Source organism: Podarcis cretensis (assembly GCF_951804945.1).
Source record: "Podarcis cretensis genome assembly, chromosome: 2".
In the NCBI taxonomy this organism is placed as follows: Eukaryota; Metazoa; Chordata; class Lepidosauria; order Squamata; family Lacertidae; genus Podarcis; species Podarcis cretensis.
Window position 1 is genome coordinate 74,370,069 of NC_137171.1, and position 22,778 is coordinate 74,392,846.

Below are 22,778 nucleotides of genomic sequence, written 5' to 3' on the forward strand. Positions count from 1 at the left end.
TGTATCGGTACTGACAGTACTGTCACTAAAAGCAGAGGGAAAATACCTGGGATAGGATTAAAAAAGGAAAATAAATAAATATTTTGTCATGAGATGTAATACAGAGGAATAGCTTTTAATAAGCCTACTATGAAATGAAGCATTATGTAGTGGGAGTGTATTTTAGAAAACAGCCTTCCCCTACTTGGTACCTTCCATACATTTTGGACTACAACTCCCATCAGCCTCAGACCTCTCCACTGTTCTTTGATTGCTGTTGGCCTCAGCAACTCCACATAAAAAAATAATTTTTTGAGCTAAAGCCAATAGGTCGTTGCTGCCACTATTTAGGTTACAGAGATCACATATTGGTTGGTTTTCACACATATGGAATTGTGTTGGGTTAGCAACACCTTGTGTTGCTGTTAATAAAATTAAACTTGCAACGATTCTCTTTTTAATGGCTCCCAGTATGTTGATATGCTAACTTACCCCCACCCTCTTAGCCCTGGTGTTAATTTCTGGAGCTCTTGCTCTTTGTTTCCTGTTGCCTGTTAGAATTCCCCTTGTGTGGGGCCCCAGTTGAGTTTGAATAGTTATGTAAGGATTTCGTTTTATTCCTGCTCTCTTCCACTAGTTCAAATGGATCGCGGGCTGAGTAAATGATATCAGATGAAAACAGCGTGCAACTTTTGTTGTAGCAGCCACCCCAGAGAGAAGAGACCTCCCAAAATGTACATGGTTTCTTTTTGTTTTACTGACTGTGCTATTTTTCAGGAGTAGTGTTGGGTACCTCCTCTAATTTAGCACATATGCTAGTTTCTGTCAATAGGACAGAATAGCTTCTGTGATTGGTCCTCAAGTACTTGCTGGCTTTTTTTTTTTGTACTCATGGCTTTGAGGACCTGAGCTGGGAAAGAAAATAAGTGCCAGTGCTATATAGACTAAAACCTAGGCATATTTAATTGGTTATGTAAGTGACCCTTCTTAGTCACAGCCAAGTTACAGGATCTATATTCACTGGATGTGCTCAATACAGGTTTGTAGGATAGATTGCTAAGTGCTGTTGATTAGAATATCCGAATACCATGACATTGTTTAGTCTGTTTCCTCTCTTTTCTCTGCTATTTTAGCAAAAGGCACATTTTTGGTGTGATTATGGTATTCCAAGCAGAGATGATAAATTATTTTCATTGACTTCAGGCATTTGGTCTGGGGCTAGAATAGCTCATAGTAGTTGACAGTTTGCCATATTATCTTCTGCTGAAGTTACAGAACCAGCTGTTAAAGAAGGTTGTGTTGCAGTCAGCCGTGTACACTGAGCAAAATGCTCCTTTTGGATGAGTCGCAGCACTTCCCAGGTAAGACATGGAAGTCTCCTTTCCATCTACTACTCCTCTTCCATTGATTTCGCAAACAATTCATTGTTTTTAGAAATCGGATGTGTTGCAGTGGTGTTGTGAGAGAGTGGTTGGAATATAATATTTTGTAAAACAATACATTGAGATTCATTATTTATTCAGCAGTCAATAATTTGGTGGAAGTTGAGTGTCTTGACTTGCATGAGAGGCTGACTGTATAATCTTGAACACTGTATAAGGCTATTTACTACTTTTTAAGTCTGAGGATTCTAGTAAAACAACCAATTAACTCTTGTATTTGTTTTGGTAGGATTATTATTTCATATTGCAGCCTCTTTGCACTTGTTGCTTTCCTGAGCAAGGATGTGGCATATTTTGCATGTGTTATTTAATGTGTTTTCTCCCTATCTGAATCTACATACTTCTGCAGTTCTGAGAGTTCTTACCGGTTCTGTATTTCCTAGGACAGGATAGTGGAAGTGTATGTGCATTATGTATGCACACACTGCACTTCCGACAGACTTTATTGTTCATCCCTGGAATTCTGAGAATTAGGTTTGCCTTCTTACAAATAGGTTATATATGGGAGATGAAAAGTTCTGAAATTCTGTTATGAAAAAGTCTTGTTTGAAACATCTCATTTAGTTGTGTATGCTCACTGGTATTTATTTTGTATCTTTATCAATTACTCCTGTTTACCTAGTTCAGCCTTTCTTGTTTACCTAGTTTACCTTTCTAGTTCAGAAAACTGATTTCTTCCCAGTAAACTCATAAAAGAGGAGGTAGGCATAAAGTACTTTATTTTTTAAACTCCTCATAGGAGTGATGTTATATGGACTTTATTTTGAAACTGATAAGAGTAATCACGTGTATGTGTATTTTTGCTGGCCTCTGTTTTATCTTTCTATGAATGGTTTAAAAAAGTACAGACAATCCAGTGGCGAGAATGCAACAAATGTTTAACTGGTTTATGGGTCCAAGTCAAAATTGCAAATTTAAATTACAAATTACTATTTAAGAAAGGAATGATACTTTCAGGAGTAAGACACTTTGAGATCAGTCTTGATAAAGGGAATGAAGAACCTCAGGATCTAGGAAATTTATAAATGTTGAAGGCCCATGATTTCTGGGAATGGGAAATTTAATTAGATTGTAAAAAAAGATTAAAACTGGAGCCACTGGAGTACAGTACTAATTACTGCTGTCTCATCTTTGCGTAACATAACAGTCTAACAGACCATGCTGAGCTGCAAGGACTTGACTGAGCATTTTGTTTTGACTCTGTAGTAAGAAGTAACTTTTGATTCTGCGGCTTTATTTTGCTGTCTAGCTGAAAAGTTTATTAGACTAACACACTTTTTTGGAAAAAAATTCATGAGCAAAACCCTGAGCATCCCCTCTAATGCATGTAGAATAATGAGTTTAGTTTTAAACCATCTCTCACGTCCATATATGACACTAAATTTAAACTACAATGGACTTTTAAAAGTATTCATTAATGTAGTGATAAATCAACATGAAAATAGTGCTCTGCACTTAATGATTTACATTGAACCAGCATATGAAAATTATAATCAAACTATCTAATTTGTCTATGTATTATCACAGTGTAATAAAAATTGTTGCTTCTTTTGAGGAGGTCTTATATGACTATACCAGGGGTCAGCAACCTTTTTCAGCCGTGGGCTGGTCCACCATCACTCAGACTATGTGGGGGCCGGACTATATTTTGAAAAATAATAATGAACAAATTCCTATGCCTCACAAATAAACCAGAGATGCATTTTAAATAAAAGGACGCATTCTACTCATATAAAAACACTGTGATTCCTGGACCATCCATGGGCCAGATTGAGAAGGCGATTGAGCTGTATCCGGCCCCCGGGCCTTAGGTTGCCTACCTCTACAGAGCGCTACCTTACAGAGCGCTTATTAACTCAATTTTATTATGTGAAATCTGCTGTGCAGATAGGCCAGGTAATTTGCACAAAGTCGTAAGTCTGGTAGGCTTTAAATTTGACCTCAGCTCTATGTCTGCACTGCTCAATACTTCCAATAAATCTTTCCTCATCACTTGATTTTAATAATCTTTATTGATTAATCAGGTTCACTTTACAGCTTTCATGAAATATAATCTAAGTGTTAACACCACGCCTCACTATCTTCTGCTATCAATTTCCTTTTAAAAAGAGGACAACTTGGCTGTGGTGTCTAGTAGTTTGAACGCCCACTCTATTTTGTGGGATTGCAGTACAGCAGAATAAGGGATATTCATTTAGTTAGCTGGCCTGGACAACAAATCTGGTACCTTGCTTGGGGATTTGCAAATTGTGTTGCAAACTTTTGTTGTTCCACCATGTGGTGAAGTAGTGAATTGTTGCCTTAAATATTTCTTTGCTGGAATCATCCTGAAATTGCAGACTTTAAAGAAACTCACTTGATAAATTAAGAAAAACATTATGTTCCTGATGGAAGCGAGAAGACAGTGCAGAAAAAGACATGAATGCCGTTATGGTGTTCATTTGTTTTTCTGTTGTTGCTTTTTGGAAAAGTAACCCAGGTTGTTTCAAATACTGTTTTTGTTTTATTTTAAACTTGCACAGTGAAAACCTTGATCTAGGAAAGCATTCATTATTGTTTGGGGGGGGGGGTCTGCTACTTGTTATGTTCATTATCTTCCTCTGAAACTAGCCTTTCTTGCTTAACTTCAGAGGAATTCTCACTGATCTTGAAGCAGAAAACGGCAATTAAGTTAGTTATTTCTTTCCCTCACTCACTCGCATCCCTTTGGGAAGCAACCTGTAAAGAAAAGAAGAAAGGGGGAAAGAAAGCTTGATCTGGTGTTTTTAATATAAAGTGGGGTGGGGTGGAAGCGAAGTCATGGTTCTTCAAACTTTATGCTGGCTTTGTGGTCTTAAAAGATATCAGTTGGCCATAGTGCCTTAGTTTCTCAAACTGTCAGAAGCGTAAAATGCTAATGATAACATTCAATGATAACATTATCTACAAATATTTCATCAATCACGAAAACCTCCCTGTTTTCATCTGCCTTTGAGGCATTGTTTATCACAACTCTGGCTACAATTGAAAGGTTATGCATGTTATTTGAAGATTGTTCCATACAATAGCATGTTCCAATGTGGTGGCTCCTGTGTCGTTTTTTGTAGCAGCTCAAAGCTTAATTACTGGCTACATTTTTCCACACTGCAAAAACGGCTTACCACATAGAGCAATTTATAGATGCTTACATATGGTGATTGTAACAATATGCGCTGGGCATGGGTACATAACAGAGGGACTTAAGTAGCGTGTCCTGAAAGCGTACCTCCCCACAAAGAAACATTATGTGAATGGTTAACTGCAAAGCTGTAATATTGTAATCTTTGCCCTTAACAAAGGGCAGGATTCACCTAACAGACATATCAGTGAAAACCCTATACAATGACTTCTACTTGCACAATGGGGCTTCCCCCTCTTCCCCCGCTCTGTGCCCCCCTGAATTTTGGGGTTGGGAGAGCCCTCCGAACAGCAAAAGGGAGGGGTGACCATGCCACCTGGCAAGTTGATATGCTTGTGCAGACAGAACATCAAATAAATTGCAGCTTGAATTCCACCTAAAAACTGCAAGTAGTTTAAAGAATAATGCTGGGATTTAGTGATTTCAAAGTCACATTATCCAATTTTTGCCGTGAAAATGGGGCACTTGATAATGGAGGGACTGCTTGATCTTATCTTTCACGCAGCTCTCTCAGTTGTCAAGTGTCAGGTTCCTTGGTTTGGGAGCAAAATGTGAGTGTGCAATAGAGGGTCTTTTTTCCATCTTAGTGCTGCACATTTCCAAAGCCACCAAGAGGCCTCTCTTTGCCTTTAACCACCCTGAAAAATCTACTATAAAACAAATACTATGACTTGTAACAACTGCCTACTGAAAATGAAAGCTTATGTAACCATTGCATAATACAAAATACCTCCCCCCTCACAATTCGGTCTCCTTTCTTCAGACCCTGAATATTAGTTGATCTAGAGAAATAATAATAGCATCTGCACTAATGCAGCAAAGGAGGCATCTACAACATGTGGCTACAGGAGCCAGAATGTTTCTAGTTTAGGTGCACTATTTTAGCACTTGGAACAAATACTCTATTTGTAGAGGGTAGTAAGCCCCAACTTGAATGCTTGTGACTTCTAATATGAGAGAAGTTGGAAAGTGCTTCAGGCAAAACAGGTCCTTTCATAGCACTTTGCTCTTTTGGGGGGTGGGGGAATTAGCCTGGGTATTTAGAAAACTACCTAACAGCCAGAAAGTACTGTACAGTTTCTTATTCTTCCTGTGTATCTGATGAAAGTAATCACTTGTTGAAATTCCCTAGCAGAGAAGGCCTTGAAAAATATTCTAGGTCACTGTGACCCTATCTCTGTTAGTAGAGGAGTGAGATGACTGAAGCAGAAATGTCATTTTGCAAATTAATTGCTGTAAATTTGAAAGTGGAAATTTCCAGACTTCTGGTATTTAACTGATGACTTAATTACCCAATTCAGACATGTATGTGTGACAGGGTTTTATTTTATTTTTTTTTTTTGGGGGGGGGAAGAGCTTAGATTTTAGATAGTAGTAGGAAAGGTTGTAATATTTTTTTTTCTTTTAGTAGGGTAGCAGAATAATGTCGTTTCTCCCCCCCCCCCCATTTATCTCTCTCCTGCCACATGTGGCTTTCAGATCGCTTTGCAGACAAGTAATTAACCACACTGCATTCAACAATATCCCAGAATGTTTGTGCTGTGGCTGAGAATAAAAATTAGTTTTGCAGATTGTTAAACATGTTTCCTACTGCTGAGTCAAAAAGGTGTAGTGCTGGCTAAAAACGATGAGGATAATGTTCTCTTCTGTTGCCCTGGTCCATATTGTGTATATATGATTAACACTTAGTAAGATCAGCTACCTGGTTTCTTCTTTTGGTTTGTGAGTGTTGTCATTTAGAGACACGTTCATAAAAGCTTATATAAGTGCTCTTTAGTGTTTATGTAATTCAGGCCTCTTTACTGTGTACAGCAGCGAGGCCAGAATAAGAGCTCGTGAGTATTTGGTGCCTTCGTTGGCTTGCATAATCTTGGAGTTAGAAGATAAATTGCCTGTCACTGAGGTTGGCCTTTAGATGTTCCAGATTTTCGGAGTGTATGCTGCTGCTGCTGCTTTTGCTTTTTAAATGTGGGCTTCCTGCATTTTTTTTGGTGTTGCCTCTTCCCTCACCATCTTACTTTAGCTATTATTTCCCCTTGGATTCATTCTTGGCTAAGTCTTGAAAAATGCACATTCTGCTCTTCTGTGTGAGAATCAGAGTCATAAAAAGTAGCATTAGCAGACAATGTCTCTGACAGTTGTGGAAGCAAGTGGAAGTCTGACGAGAGTGAGAATGAAAATGAGAAGACAATAATTGGCAAAAAGGAAATGAAGTGACAGTGAGATGATAAGTGTAGGCAAAAGCAGTGTACAGTGGTACCTCCGGTTAAGAACTTAATTCGTTCTGGAGGTCTGTTCTTAACCTGAAACTGGTCTTAACCTGAGGTACCACTTTAGCTAATGGGGCCTCCTGCTGCTGCCGCCAAGCAATTTCTGTTCTCATCCTGAAGTAAAGTTCTTAACCCAAGGTACTATTTCTGGGTTAGTGGCATCTGTAACCTGAAGCGTCTGTAACCCGAGGCACCACTGTACTCGTTCTGAATCCTAGAACTCCTTTTCTGTATGAGGGGTTGTTGAGGATGGTGCTCTGATTCCATGTACAGAGGAGTAATACATCTATCTGGGTCCTATTGCCTTCTATGATACTCAGAAAGAGTAGCTCTGTCAGTGCATTTGGACTTTGTAGGTGTGTCATCTTATGTAATCATTATGTAATTAGTTCTTTGTTAGGCCTTTCCAGAGTGGGAGGGACCTAAAGCTACTGAACTGCCAGAAGGCTTGAGACTGCTCTTTAATTAGCTGGCTTGATAAAAGCTTCAGGGTTTTTCAGACTTGGCACTTCTAGGGTCTGGCACAGGGACGTCTCCCTTCCCATCCTTAGTGAGAGGTGAATTTATCTGATTATTTTGTTTGTGCAGATAGAACCTAGAAGAGTCACACTTGCGTTGTTTTCACATCTTTGGTCAGTAGTGAATTGGGTTTCTCTTTTCTTCTTGTTTTTGCAAAGAATTTGTCACTGGAGCAATTCAAGTTCTCCTAATTTCTAGTCTGCGTTTTGTTCAATACAGGGATTTTCATACATTTGCATATTGCAGGAGATGTTGTAGGAAATGTATTTTTCTCCTTCTGGTAACCCCCAACTTCTTCATTTAATGGTGTAGAGCAATTTTCCTCTGATGGCAGCTTCTTTAAACAACAGTGAGGTGAGCAGCTTCTAGGGAAAGTTCCTTCCACTTCGTGCACACATTTTTATTTTTTGGTTGTGCAGGAGGTTAGAATGCCTTATCTCAGTTGGTGTAATACAGACAACAAAATACCTCTCTATTTGTGCTAATGAATATTCTAAATTCCCTGTTTGGGGGCGGATTCCTCTCACTGTGGAATCCCACACTTGAATGTCTTAAAATGCATGCCATGGTTGTCTCTGCTTTTGCCACTCCTCTTTTTATCCTCCCAGATATGGAATGACCTCCTCAGAACATCTTTCCTAGTGCCTGCATAATGGACTTTTCAGCAGGACATGAAGCCCCTTAAAAAATTTCCCAGGCACTTTAATAGGCTTGGCTTTTTTCTTTAGCTCTCATATGTTTTGCTTTTTGCTAGATTTAGTTAGTTTTGTACTGAGCCTGGCTTTATTCTGTTTATTGTTAGTGCAAGTTTTTATTTATTTTTAAATGGTTTTTAACTTTTTTTGTTAACCTCCCAGAGGGTGTGATTGATTAGGTCTTATACAAGTGATGTAAATAAATAATAAACAAATTTTGAGTTGCAGAGGATTCTGAGACACACTCCAGAGCAGGGGTGGCAACCTCTGGTCCACGGGTCTAATTAGGCCAGGCATAGGTCACCGTTTGGCTGACAATGCCATTTTCCCCAAACCACAACCATCCACCCCCACACCTGATGGAAGGGCAAGTAAGGATATGGCTACAAAGGAACCACTGGGAGCTTGAAGTTGGTTCCCAATTGTTCCTTTGCAAGTGGGACTCACTGACAGCACTGACAGTTCTTTCATTGATAGAGTCTAAAGCATACCTGGAGTTCACCTGGCACTGCTGCCTTGACCAACCAAGGTGCTGCAGGAGGGGCTAGTATTACATGGTTTGGCCTATACAATAGAATGTAGTAGTATAATGTAGGCTGTACCACTTTAAACTACAGTCAGCACTATGTTTAAATGTTCTTCAATATAAAGAACTCCTTAGAAGCACAAAACAACTCTCTCTCCCCTCAAGCTTGCAGATAGCAGTGAGAGAAATGGCCCATTTCTTGCTGTTCTAGTTGCAAGGAGCTTTGTGTTTACCTTGTTTACCTTGAGAAGTTATTTTTAAAAAATTGATTTCCCTGTGCCTGCAATCTGAAGTAGCATTTTGTCATTTCATTCTTCTGGACGTCTGAACCAACCCTTACCCAGGACCTATTTTTAGGCATAAAGCTGAGATAAGTAGTTAAAGATGCACATATGCATCTGACATGTTGTATCTGATCCACTGTCAGGTAGAGGTTACTTTTGCCCTAATAAGCATTCACCCCATAGAGGGCAAAATGATGGAAAAGCAGTATATTGGGAAGGACAAAATGATAGGAGATCTAAGTTGAAAAGTTTAGAAGTTTGTGTGTTTGTAGAAGTTGTGGCTGCCCATTGGTTAGGTTACTATCACAGACGGCAATTGTTCCCTCATCCCACTCCAGGTGAACAGGAAATTGGTAGACCATGGGTAGCGGGGTTGCACAGAAGAGAAGAGGTGTGCATGTGAGAAGTAGGTACAGTGGTACCTCGGGTTACAAATGCTTCAGGTTACAGACCCCACTAACCCAGAAATAGTACCTTGGATTAAGAACTTTGCTTCAGGATGAGAACAGAAATTGTGCGGTGGTGGCAGCGGGAGGCCCCATTAGCTAAAGTAGTACTTCAGGTTAAGAACAGTTTCAGGTTAAGAATGGACCTCCAGAACGAATTAAGTTCTTAACCCGAGGTACCACTGTATAGCCTTTTGTTTTTTATTGCTATTATTTCATCACGGTCGGGAGAAGGGATCAGAACTACCAAGACAAATATTTTACTGGGTCCCAGGGTTTTATCTATTTCTGATTTCTGAAAATACTCATTAAATAAAATATGTGAAGGGAATGTGTGTTAGCTGTAGCTGTCTGCTTCTAATATTGGATTCTTCAGCCCTTCAGAATTCTGCATGAACTATGGCTTTGTTTTTGACTCTGGGGAAGTCATTGGTTTAATGACTCATCCTGCAGAATATGGTCATGTGTGCTGCTATTGCTGCTTCCTGTTGCCCTATTTTATCCAATCTTTTGATCTAGTTATATAATTGTGAATGAAAGGGAAAAGCCATGGGTGTAAAATCACTTTGTATAATATTACCATACTTTTCGACTTAATATTCCAGAGAAATGTTATTTAACATGGGTAGCAGAGTTCTAGTCTGATAACTTCCAAGAAATTAGACTCTCTTCCCAGTACTGGGATTCCTTGGGGTAAATGAGTGCAATCTGTGGGCTTGTTTGTTGTGACATTTCTATTGCCGCATGCTTCCCTAAAGGCGGTGTCTGTACTAGAAAATGTAACAAGTTCAAGGAATGACCTAGCTTTTGCTTCCTCTGTATGTGTTTCTCTCTGTGTGTGTGTGTGTGAGAGAGAGAGAGAGAGAAGAGCAGAGAGGAGAGGAGAGGTCAGGTTTGGTTCAGCTGCACATGTTCCTTGTAGGAATGTAAAATTATAGAGCAAATAGGTGCTGTTTGCACTTAGATCATTTCATTTAAAATGCTTTGCCATGATATGAAGGGGTTCTGAGTCCTTAGGTACGATCTGAGAGTCCAAAGCAACCAGCTTTTTGGCTTATGAAACAGATTTTCAGCATGCAGTGAGCCCTTGACAAATGCAGCTCCACTTTGTCCTGCTATTTTAACACATGACAGTTGTCCACATGTGACCATTCAAATGTAACATTTATGGAAGTGGAGCTGCTTCCACATAGTTTAAGGGTGAGGAACTTTTCTGTCCAGACCTTAGTCTCCCTAAACCCTGGCAGGCCCGAATTGGCAGGTGGGTGGTCAGTCACTTGATGTCATAGTGACACCTGCTCCTTAAACTCACATTCTTTTGTGTGTTGACTTCCATGCCGCTTGTTAAACCTCTGAAAACTGGAGTGTTAAAGAGTAATGCAAGGCTGCTTGGAAAGGGGCTTTCAAGGGGCTGTTCTTTGAACCTCTGGTTCCATTCAGGAAACTGCTTCCTATTCCTTGAAGATGCCTCTCTCCTATGGCCCATCAGCTGATAGATGGATGGGAGCAAGCCTTGCTCCAGCAAAGGAACAAATTGGGAGCTCACTTTAACCTCTGATTGTTCCTTTGAAGTCCCGCCCTATTTAGCACCTGACACATGATGTTGCATGGCTTCCCAGAAATGGCTTAGCAGGCCATGCTTGACCCACAGACCAGAGGTTCCCCACTCCTAACATAGTTCAACTCCACACCAATCCAGCAGTATGTGTTTATAAAATAAAGAAAAAGGAAGAAAAAAACCTCAGCAGGCAGGATATCATGGTTATTTAAGAGGTAACTGTGGCATAGTAATTACGTCAGTTCCCATGTGTAGTGTGTGTGTATTTATATACATACAAACAACACACACACGCATAGGTATATATGTATCATTTTGCTCAAGTGGCATTGGACCATGTGGAAGCTGTCAGAAATGTCTAACCTATTGCCAGAACTCAATTTCTTTTGTGAGTGAGGGTGTCAGCATCTTAAGGACTGATAAAGATCAAGAAGTTACTTGACTTCTTGGTTTGAATTAGCACATGTGGAAGGAAAGAAAGAAAGAGAAAGAAAGAAATAGTTGATTTTGTACAACTTACTCTAACTTTCTTTGTTTCAGACCAGTCCCATGAAGCGGTGTTTGGCAGTGATCATCTTCAACATGGTGAAGATGGGGAATGGCAACGCTCTACTTCAACTACCTCATCTCAGAGTGAACAGGCAGAGAAACTGTTGCAGAATCAGCACAAGAGCCTGGCCTCTGAGGACACCAAAAAGAAGAGGGCTCAGAAACCTTCTCACATGAGGAGGAACATAAGGTGAACAGCATTTTTTAAAAATGTGTACAGGATTTAAGTATCGTAATAATTAACAGATTGTCATTATCAGTGTTGTTTATTACTGTCCCTTGAACCCAATTTAGGATGGTGTGTTCAAGAGCTGTAGACATATGCTAAAATGGAAATGAAATGATACTACTGAAGGGGAAGATCGCAGGTTTGGTGGTTATTACAAGGAAAATATTGAAAGGCAAATTTAGAAGGCATATAGATAAAAGTGATCATTGATGGTTGATTCCTTGAGACTGTTCTTGCAGAATCCCATGAAAGAGTGGCATAATCTGATGCTCTTTCCTTTGAACCAACAGCACTTTTGGAGCTTTAATTAGTATTACATGCTTTTAAAAATTATTTTGAGATTCTTTTTTTCTGGCAGGTGTGTTATCCACAGCAATATACAGTGGTACCTTGGTTCCCAAACTTAATCCGTTCCGGAAGTCTGTTCCAAAACCCAAGCATTCTAAAACGAAGGTGTGCTTTCCCATAGAAAGTAATGCAAAATGGATTAATCCATTCCAGACTTTTAAAAACAACCCCTAAAGCAGCAATTTAACATGAATTTTACTATCTAACCATTGTTTCATAAAATGAAAGCAATAATCAATGTACTGTACTATAAAATAAATAAGACAGTATGTAAGAGGATAAAAATTAAAAAAAAATTATTCTTACATGCACTGATGATAGTCATTGTTTGGATGGGGGGGGCTTTTATCCATTTATGCAGTCATACAATCAATCAATCAATCAATCAATCAGTAGCTGCACTGGGTTTCACACAGTCACAAAAACAAGTCCCAAGCCATAGTCCCAAGTCAGTCCCATAAAACAAAGAACAAGTCACTGTCAAAAAACCGAAAAAGCCACACAAACAAAAACGCAAAAATTAGCAAAAACAAAAGCTCCAAATATCACCTCTGTGTTGCCTGGGTGCTTGACACTCAACAGCCAACAGACTCAACAGGAAGCCTCTGATTAGAAGCAGAACATGTTCCGCTTCCAAGGCAAAGTTCACAAACCAGAACACCTACTTCCGGGTTTGCAGTTTTCTATTTCCAAGTTGTTCATAAACTAAGCTGTTCTAAAACCAAGTACCAATGTAATAATCTTGATAGTAGAGAGCATTAGGAGTGTGGCCCATATCTGGCAACACCAAAATTTCCCTCTGCCTTTTCTTCTGGAATGACAAGCTCATAGATGAGTTACCAGGCCAGCAAAAGTATGTAGCTATATATACCAGTTATACCACATAGGTCCTAAGCTACTTCTCTCTGTTTTAGATAACTTTATTTATAGCAAAGGGATCTCCCCCCTCCCTGTTTAGCAGTGTGCCCCCTGTGAAGCCATGCCATACTTCAAATGTCAAACCACTTGGGGTATTTATATTAGCCTTTTATTTTTAAAACAAAATGTTTTCTACCTCTTTGCAACTTGAAGACATATGAATGTGACCCATTTCCTGTATATTCTAACTTGCATGCATACTTTGCTTCAAGCTGCTGTAGTACAGCACATACTTACCAGCAACTTATTTCCCCCAACCTTTCAATTAAAACTTTCAGAATCAGATATATTAATATCTTCAATGCCAGCCCCTTCCTAGTATAAAATTAAACACTTGCCCTGCAGCTGTAAGTGAATTGTCTCTATTGAAATAGAGACACCTGTGGTGTTTTTGGGCCTTCCTGTAACTTTCCTTCTGAAAAAGCTGTGCACCAGTTGTTGTTTTTAATTCCAGTTGGCAAAACGAAGCTAACAGAAGCTGCATAGAGAAACTTTGTTTTGGAGTAATATGTTCTCTGTTTGTGCATTCAGGAAGCTACTGCGGGAGGACCAGTTGGAAGCTGTGACAAAAGCAGCCCAGCAGGAGGAGTTGGAAAGAAGGAAGCGACTTGAGCAGCAAAGGAAGGAGTATCAAGCCAGCATCCCCACAGTACCCTTAGAGTTTCTCCCAGGTAAAGAGTGATGATGGTGACTACTTCTGAACCAAAAACCTACCTGAGGACAAGTACTATCTTCAGTCCTCCCCCCAAGCTAAACTTGCTAAACTTCCAAAGAAGGCTTAGATAAACGCTTTGCATTTATATCTCACCTTCCTTCCTTCCAAGGCAATTACAGTGTGGCATACATGGTTTCTACCCCCCCCCCCCTTATCCTCACCCTGTGAACATAGGCTTGGCTGGCCTTCGAACACCCATTGTGCTTGATGGCTGAATTTGAATCTAAGTCACCTTAGTCCTAGGGATGTGGGTGGCATTGTGGTCTAAACCACTGAGCCTCTTGGGCTTGCCGATTGGAAGGTCGGCAGTTCGAATCCCTGCGATGGGGTGAGCTCCCATTGCTCCGTCCCAGTTTTGCCAACCTAGCAGTTTGAAAGCATGCTAGTGCAAGTAGATAAATAGGTACTGCATTTCTGTGCTCTCTGGCTTCCGTCACGGTGTTCCGTTGTGCCAGAAGCAGTTTCGTCATGCTGGCCACGTGACCCGGAAAGCTGTCTGTGGACCAATACTGGCTCCCTCAGCCTTGACCCCATAGTCAAGTTTGACTGGACTTAACCGTCCAGGGGTCCTTTATCTTTTTATCTTTTTCACTTTTAACCCCTACACAAGTACCGTGGGAATGGCTGCAGTACATCATTCCTTGTGGTTTCTTAGCGTGGTTGTATACCTGTCAAATGTTATACAACTATTTTTCATGTTAAGTAAGGCTTACTGTTAATAAAAGATGGGCTCATTACCGTCATCTTTAATGTAAGTGAATTTGTAATCTCTGTGGTCAAAGTAATGACCTGTGGTACCATCTAATGCAGAGCTATTCAGAGTGAGTTCAGGTTATGCTGAGAAGAAGGAAAGAGTGGTAAAGTAATTAACATTCTTTTTTTGTTTACTACTTCTTAAGATTTTAGCAGTTGAAAGATAAGAGGCTTCTTATGCAATTCCCTGTTCTTGTTCTTAAATAACGGCTTAATGTTGTTTTTAAGGCCACAGTACTTTGCACACTTACCTGGGAATAAGCACCATAGAATATTTTGAGTAACCATACTTAGAATTTTACCTTTTAAAAAAGGTTTTCTGGAATTGCAGAAAAACATTTTATTCGGGGGGTTTTTTAAAACAACAATATTAAGTGATCTACCTATAAGTTAAACAAAGCAGTGTTAATTTCAGAACAAATTTGTATATCAGATCTAATTTGGGTAAGCAAAAAACAAACAAACAGTTAAGTCAGTAGTGTTTAGGTAAGTAAATGAGGTGGGTGTTTTTTGTTTCATTTCCTCACTCTGGGTTGTTTAGCATTATTTATTATTGTTTACTGTTTTGGTTTAGAGGAGATTGCTTTAAGAACTGCAGAGGTTGCTCAGCTTTCCCCTCAAGTATTATCTGAAGACGTCATCTGCTTAGACAGCACCAGCAGTGGCAGTGAGGATGACTCCAAAGGAAGACTCCATAGCATTAAAGATGGTAAGAACAGATAGCAATCACTTGACATTCTCTCACTGTGCCCGACAACAGTTTCGTATCCCCGTCTCAGCCCCAGCCCCACCTCTAATGCTGTTCCAGAGAGTCTCCCAGCCCTCTAAAAAGCTGGGGTGTGTGTGTGTGTGTGTGAGGACACTGAGAAGGGGGAATTGGTGAATATTCCTCATCCCCTCCAGCAGAGCTCTCTGTAAATAGAGTGCCACCCATGGGTAGTTTGAATCCAGACTAGTTTATAGATGAATATATTTAATATATTATAGAGTTGATAGTTGCATAATGTATGTAGGTCCATATTTATTTGCATAAGCCACTAGTTATTGCAATTTGTGTACAAAAATGCAAACATGAACACAATTTAACAGGTAAAATTTCCATAGTAAATTTAAAAGCACCAGCCATTGCAATTTGTTTATAAAGCACAAATATATATAAATACAAATGAAACAGGTACGATTTCTAAACAAAATTAAAATTAAAAATCATACAGCTGAAAACTGCATAGTTGTGGCCCTTATCTTCATGTCATTAGATAGAATTTTTGCTGTCACTAGCTTACCTTGATTTGCAAGGAAAAACCAGCTGAATCTCAGCTGAATGCCTCAGTTGAGATAATAGTTCTGGGGTAATTAATTCTTTACATATGTCTCTCTATGAAGAGCAAAACAACAGTGCATGGGCCACTGTTTCTGTACTACCATCACCACATGAACATGCAGTTATGGAAGGAAGTTCTCTTAAAGCAACCATCAAATACTGCTGAAAGTAGCACATTTAGTCATGCACTCAAGAAAGGTCTATGTCAGGCTTCCTCAGCCTCGGCCCTCCAGATGTTTTTGGCCTACAACTCCCATGATCCCTAGCTAGCAGGACCAGTGGTCAGGGATGATGGGAATTGTAGTCTCAAAACATCTGGAGGGCCAAGGTTGAGGAAGCCTGGTCTATATTTTAGAATCACTAGATCCTGTAGATAAACCACCATTGTATCAGAAGCTAGTTGAAAAGCAGTCATACCAGGGACATAGTTTTCTCATTGCAGGCAAATTGTTCCATTCAGTATCAAACTGGCATTGCCTCAGTAGGTCTTTTGCTTTTTTGAAACCTAAACTTGGTTGTTGTGAATAACCAAGAAAGCATAACCTTAAATTGATGTCTTTCATTGAACTGCTTTTGTGTGAATCAAGTGGGAAGCAATCCAGTAGGGGTGAAATTAAACAAGAGCCAAAAGTCAAAGATTCTGATCCAGGCCTGTGTGGCAGTAGAGAGGAGACCAACTTCAAATTGCACAGCACCACAATATATCAATGAATAGATTGACTTGTAGATGGATATCTATTTCTGATTTTTGCATCTGTAAAATCACTGACATTAAAATTACACTTTGTCTTTTACTTGATCTCTCCACGTACTCTGCAATTATTTCATGAAAGCAGTGCTCATGTGTCTTCATTTTCTTTCTTTTTTCTCATTTCTCTCACTCTCTAGTTGAAAGTAGAACAAAATGAAAGAATTGCAAGATAGTTTAATATTCAGTTATTGGGTATGCCTGCACTAAGTTTGTTAGCATGATTAGTTACATTTTTTTAACCTTCATAATTTATTACTTTGCTTAGTTTTCTATTCTAGAGAGAAGAGGAAATGAAGGCACAGGAATAGATAGTTCAATATGAACATTACAAATGAGATAAAAATACGATGGAGGTGCTAATCTCCCACGTCTTGTTGTCTTACAGAAGTGATAGAATTAAGTTCAGGAGAAGATGAATCCCTTCAGATTGTAGACAGCAGTGACTCTGGCAATGAAGGGGATGAAGATGCTTCTGAAGAGAGCAGTGGCGCTCACGTGAACGATGCTCTAAACCAGTTAGATGCTTCAGGACAAGTAATTGTCAACATCAACCACCCACCAAATGAAGAAGACATTTACCTGGCTCCTCAACTTGCACGAGCTGTAAAACCACACCAGGTACTGGAGATCTTCAGTCTGGACATTCAAAGGACTTCAACAACTTTCTTTTCAGAAGCTGTACTTTGGTGTAACATGCCCTGATAAATCTCAGCCCATGTAGTGTTGCATATGTATGTGACGAAATGCATATACAGCTTAGCAGTTTGTTGCATTCCCACCCATAATCTCTTTGACATTGTTTGTTACTCTTTCTAGATTGGTGGTATCCGCTTCCTGTATGATAATCTGGTGGAATCCTTGGAAAGATTTAAAACCAGCAGTGGGTTTGGCTGTATCTTAGCTCATAGCATGGGGCTGGGCAAGACCCTCCAGGTCATCTCTTTTTTGGATGTACTTTTCCGGCACATTGAGGCGAAGACTGTCTTGGCCATTGTACCCGTAAGTAGAGTGGGCAGAAGACTGTGTTGGTTCTGTTTGTGTGGGTGTTGGAGGGAAGAGGAAGGGCCTTTCAAAACTGAGAGCAAGCTCTGATGTCTCTTGGCTTCCATTTCCCACCACTTAATTATACCCATTTTAGGATTACATAGAGAGGCTCAGTTCTTGCACTGAGGAGCAGATGCAGGAGGTACTATGTGGTCTTCCTTAGCTGTCTCCTCCCCCTTTACCGCCACAACACTCCAACACTCTCTCTCTCTCTCTCTCTCTCTCTCTCTCTCTCTCTCTCTCTCTCTCTTCTCTCTCTTACACACACACACTCTTACTTGAGAAGACTTGTATTTGTTACATCCTTTAAAAACCAGTTGAGTGTTACATGTGAATAAATACTTGCATGAACTTGAACCTGAAAAGCTGGTTTTGTCCTTGAATGCTCAGTGTTCTGTGGTCTTAGCTTCAGAATCCTTACTGGTGTGTCTCCTACTTCCCATCACCCTCTTTTCTTACAGGTAAACACTCTTCAAAACTGGCTAGCAGAGTTCAACATGTGGCTTCCAGCACCAGAAGCCCTCCCTGCTGACTATGATCCAAAAGAGATTCAGCCTCGTACCTTCAAAGTCCATATCTTGAATGATGAACACAAGTAAGTGCAATTAATACCCTTACACAGGTGTTGTGTACAGCTGTTGCTGCTGTTTATACCCTGCCTTTTGACCCTTGAAGGTCCTCAAAGCAGCTTGTATAAGTGAACAAAACTGCTTAAATAAACCTTCGTATGCAAAATGGCTGATAAAAATTAATGTAACAGTAAATATAACAGGTAAAATCAGAAAAGCACCTTTCATTAAACCATCACCATAGGGCTTATAGGCACATTATTTTAGTTACCATAATGTATATTTCACTTGATTGTAGTAAAACCTCTAAGCAGCTTACAAGGAAATTTTTAATTATCAATAGCAAAGTTAAAAATAAGTAATTAAAACCATTTAAAAGATGATGAAATTTAATATTGGACTAAAAAGCAATTAAAACACATCAACACCTGTGTGTTCAGAAAGGCATTTCTAAACAAAATGTTTTAAGCAGGCACTGAAAAGAGTACAGTGAAGGTGCCTGTCTGAAGTCAGTAGACAGGGAGTTACAAAACGTAGGTGCCACACATTACAGGGGACCCTCTGGATACGTAACTTTCAGGTTATGAATGCAGCAAACCTGGAAGTGTATTCTTCTGGGTTTCGCCACGCTCGTATTGGTACGTTTTATTTTGTTTTTCTCTACAGGACCACAGCAGCTCGTGCCAAAGTGGTAACTGATTGGGTGACTGATGGTGGTGTGTTGCTGATGGGTTATGAGATGTATCGTCTCCTTTCATTGAAGAAATCCTTTGCCACAGGCAGAAGGAAAAAAAGCAAAAAGCAGACTGGCCCTGTCATTATAGATTTGGATGAAGAGGATCGTCAGCAGGAGCTTTTAAAAGGTTCAGAGGCTTTTGTCTTTTAAAACTCTTAATTTTACTTCCATTTTAAGAGATGCAATCCTTAGATAGTTATTTTTACTAATATGTAGACACAGGAAAATTATTAACCAAAAATTGTTTAGAAACAGAGGCCCTATTATATTTATCTCTAACATGGATTGAATGGACATGTGTTCTGTGAAGTCTCACTGGAAATTTTAAACAGGAGCCGTGGTAATCATCGCCTAAGCCACTGAAGAAGGTTTCAGTGTCCTTCTGTCACCAGTGTCCTCGGTCAGATTGGAATGGCTATCACTACAATCCATTCATGTTTTCTGACCTATGCATTTTCCTTTGCTGGATTTTTCACATTATTATTATTATTATTATTTTTGCATTAAATCAAGAATTGTGAACAACAGCTTCCTATGTTGCTTTTTTTCATTCAGGAATCGAGAAAGCTTTGTCCCGCCCTGGGCCAGATGTGGTCATCTGTGATGAGGGACATCGGATAAAGAATTGCCATGCTAGCACCTCTCAGGCCTTGAAGAGCATCCGATCTCGGCGACGGGTGGTACTCACTGGCTACCCTCTGCAGAACAACCTAATTGAGTATTGGTGTATGGTGGACTTTGTCCGTCCTGACTTTCTTGGTACCCGGCAGGAGTTCAGTAACATGTTTGAGCGCCCCATCCTGAATGGACAGTGTATCGATAGCACCCCTCAGGATGTTCGCCTCATGAGGTATCGCAGTCACGTCCTGCACAGCCTGCTGGAGGGCTTTGTACAAAGGTGAGGCCCCATCAGATTGCCAGCACCTTAGGTCCCCCCCCCGCAACAATTCTTTTGAACTTTGTGCTGAGCCACATTGCTGAGTACTGCAAGTCAGTTCAGTAAATTGGACTTTTGGATCTGAAAACAGAAACCTATCATGATCAGCTAAAGAGTTTAGGGAAGCTTTTAATGTTTAATAGATGATTGTATTTTAATATTCTGTTGGAAGCTGCCCAGATGGGCAGGGTAGAAATTATTATTATTATTATTATTATTATTATTATTATTATTATTATTATTATTATGTCTGCTGCGTCAGAACCTACCTCATCAGAGAAATGATGCTACGTCAGAGTTTGAAACGAATTATTTTGAAGGTTGACCATTGTTTCTTGAGTTGGTATTTTGTCAAAGTGTTGAATTTCATTTGTGAGTTGAGAAATGATTCTTGAGGTTTCCACTTTTAAGTTTTATGTAAGAAGGTGCAATGTGCCACACAGGGAAGGCTGCTCCAGCAATCTCATTTTGATGTACATGCTATTAAATCTTGGTGCAATGTTGTGAATAGCAGGCTGCTTGTGTAACACTTTCCATCGAAGCCTATGAACGTAATTTGCAAAGATCTGACAGTTGCAAGTTCAGTTTGAGTTGTATATTACTATAGATTAAATATTTACTCAAATTTCCAATTGGGAAGTTATACTTCCTTGGTAACAAACCCAGAGGCACGGCTCAAATCTTGCAGTGGCTTAAGAAAAACAATTGTCCACTTCCATCAATGAGCTTAAACAACAAAGCATCTTGTGGTTCCCTAGAGAAGTACAAATTTATTATGGCATAAGCTTTTATGGCTTACCGTCTGTTGCATCCGATGCAGTTGTAGTCCGCGAATGCTCATTTCAGGGGGGCCTAACCCTTTTTGAGCAGAGGATTGACCCATGCTGCATGTCAAAATGGATGTGACCAAAGGGTAAAAGTGGCAATGGTGAATAATAATAAAGATTTTTTAAAAAATAACATTTTTGTTTGTGAGGGTGTGTGAACACCCCTTTTTTGCATTATAGAATCGCAGCAGGGAACTTGCTGGAATGTTCAGCACTTTTTAAAAATTAGAAATTGTGGCGGGAGCTTGAAGGGACACAAATGACCTTTTGGCAGCAGTACATCACAACAGGGGACCTATGGGAGTAATCATAATTATATTATAATATAATATAATATAATATAATATAATATAATATAATAATGTTTAAACACATTTCAAAGTAATTCTTATTTTTTAAAAAGTGGAGGGGACTTCTGGCATCATGACATCGCAGTAAGAAATACATAGGAACAGGCAATATTTTTTAAAAAGCTAATTAAAACATTTTCTTAAAATGACAAATTTGGGAGGGCACTTAGGGCCACAGAGAAGCTTTTTGGGAGGAGGGTGGCAGGTACAGTGCCTAGGCTAGGAACCCCCAGCTTCTACCATGATGAATTTTGAAGTCTTTGTGATGCCACAGGACTCGAAATAACCTAAGAAAGGTCCTGCTGGATCAGGCCAGTGGCCCATCTAGTGCAGCACCCTGTTCTCACAGTGGCCAACTAGACACCTGTGGGAAACCAGGGAGCAGAACCTGAGCACAACAGTGCTTTTCTCCACTTGCGATTCCCAGTCACTGGTACTCAGAGTTGTATTATCTCCCAGCAGTGGAAGTACAGCATTGTGGCAAGTAGAGACTTAACATGGGTAACCCCCCTGGAAATTACAAGTGTGTTTCTCATGCTTGAGATCCTGTCATTATCGTTAATAAATCACACACAAAGTTAGGTGATCTGTGCTTTCCCTCCTCAGTAGCATAACAGGAAAGTCACATTTTGTCCTTAGGTTCACTGCAGAGATTCCAGTCTGAGCACTCCCTCTCCTGACCTTCTTTTTCTTGGCTGATTTTGTAGGCGAGGGCACAATGTCCTGAAAGTTCAGCTTCCCTACAAGGAAGAGCATGTCATCTTAGTGCGTTTGTCAAAGATCCAGCGGGCTCTTTACACTGAGTTCATGAACCGGTTTCGTGATGCAGGCAACAGTGGCTGGCTGGGACTGAATCCACTCAAGGCTTTCTGTGTCTGTTGTAAGGTATGTCTAAATAGGAAAGAGACAGATGGTTTGTGTGGAGTCCATGGAAAGGGCAGGAAATCCATACAGATGTATTGGTGTTCTATAGCATTGTGGTGATACTGAATAGCACAGCTGTCCTCTTTTAAGACCAAGCTCTTACTGGGAAGTACGGAACATATCTTAATTATAGTTCTTTGTCTGACCACAGACTAATTAGTAGCGTGAGAAGATGTTTGACACACTTCCTTTTGAGAAGCTCAGTGGTCAAGCATCTTGCTTTGCAAGCAGAAGATCCCGGGCTGCAATCCCTTTGGTGGCACGGACTTTTCGTGGAATTGCTGTTTCCCATTCTCAGCCCCTTGATTAGAGCAACATATGGCTAGAAATAAAGTCAATAGTCACCACCTAGACATTAATAAATGGAATTTCTGAAGTATTTTAGGCTAAATAGTTGCAAAGTAACCTGCCATCTCCTTTCAGATCTGGAATCACCCTGACGTGCTATATGAAGCATTACAAAAAGAGAATTTGGCCAATGAGCAGGACCTGGATGTGGATGACCTTGGCACGGCCGGTACCAATTCACGCTGCCAGTCACAGGGAATGAAAGTCAAAACGGAAAACAATGCTTTGGCATCACCAATTGGGGAAGCGACCAACAGCAAATACATTCAGGGCATTGGCTTCAATCCCTTTCAGGAAAGAGCCAATCAGGTTGTAACATATGAGTGGGTGAGTACCAGCATCAAAACTTCCAATGTGACTGATTCCTCCCTCCCTTCCTTTTCCTCAAGCATAAAGAAGGATTCTTAGGTTGGGACAGGCTTTTTTAGGATACTGCGCACTTTGGTTCTGGTAATTTTGCCAATGTTTCCTGGAATAATCTGCCAATGTGCTGCTTCTCAAATGCTTAATCCAATCCAATATGTACTTGGATCTGAAATCATACATAACAGTATACATGCGTCTGTCTGTCTCTGCTGTGAGT

The 22,778-nt window shown here is 40.0% G+C and overlaps 1 protein-coding gene across 9 annotated transcripts in view; it reads left to right on the forward strand.

Annotated features, from left to right (window-relative positions):
* The window catches only part of RAD54L2 (RAD54 like 2), a 72,346-nt gene that overhangs the window by 33,488 nt on the left and 16,080 nt on the right, over window positions 1–22,778 (forward strand). For 7 of the 9 annotated variants that reach the window (XM_079968030.1, XM_079968031.1, XM_079968032.1 and 4 more), the window contains 10 exons: window positions 11,417–11,615; window positions 13,452–13,591; window positions 14,963–15,097; window positions 16,846–17,078; window positions 17,277–17,459; window positions 17,966–18,099; window positions 18,740–18,936; window positions 19,365–19,707; window positions 21,631–21,808; window positions 22,271–22,522. In XM_079968030.1, the coding sequence (XP_079824156.1) occupies window positions 11,417–11,615; window positions 13,452–13,591; window positions 14,963–15,097; window positions 16,846–17,078; window positions 17,277–17,459; window positions 17,966–18,099; window positions 18,740–18,936; window positions 19,365–19,707; window positions 21,631–21,808; window positions 22,271–22,522 (1,994 nt within the window). Of the gene's footprint in view, window positions 1–616; window positions 714–1,000; window positions 1,019–1,248; window positions 1,341–11,416; window positions 11,616–13,451; window positions 13,592–14,962; window positions 15,098–16,845; window positions 17,079–17,276; window positions 17,460–17,965; window positions 18,100–18,739; window positions 18,937–19,364; window positions 19,708–21,630; window positions 21,809–22,270; window positions 22,523–22,778 lie in introns of those variants that run through there. The other 2 variants (XM_079968033.1, XM_079968034.1) reach the window with 2 other exon arrangements.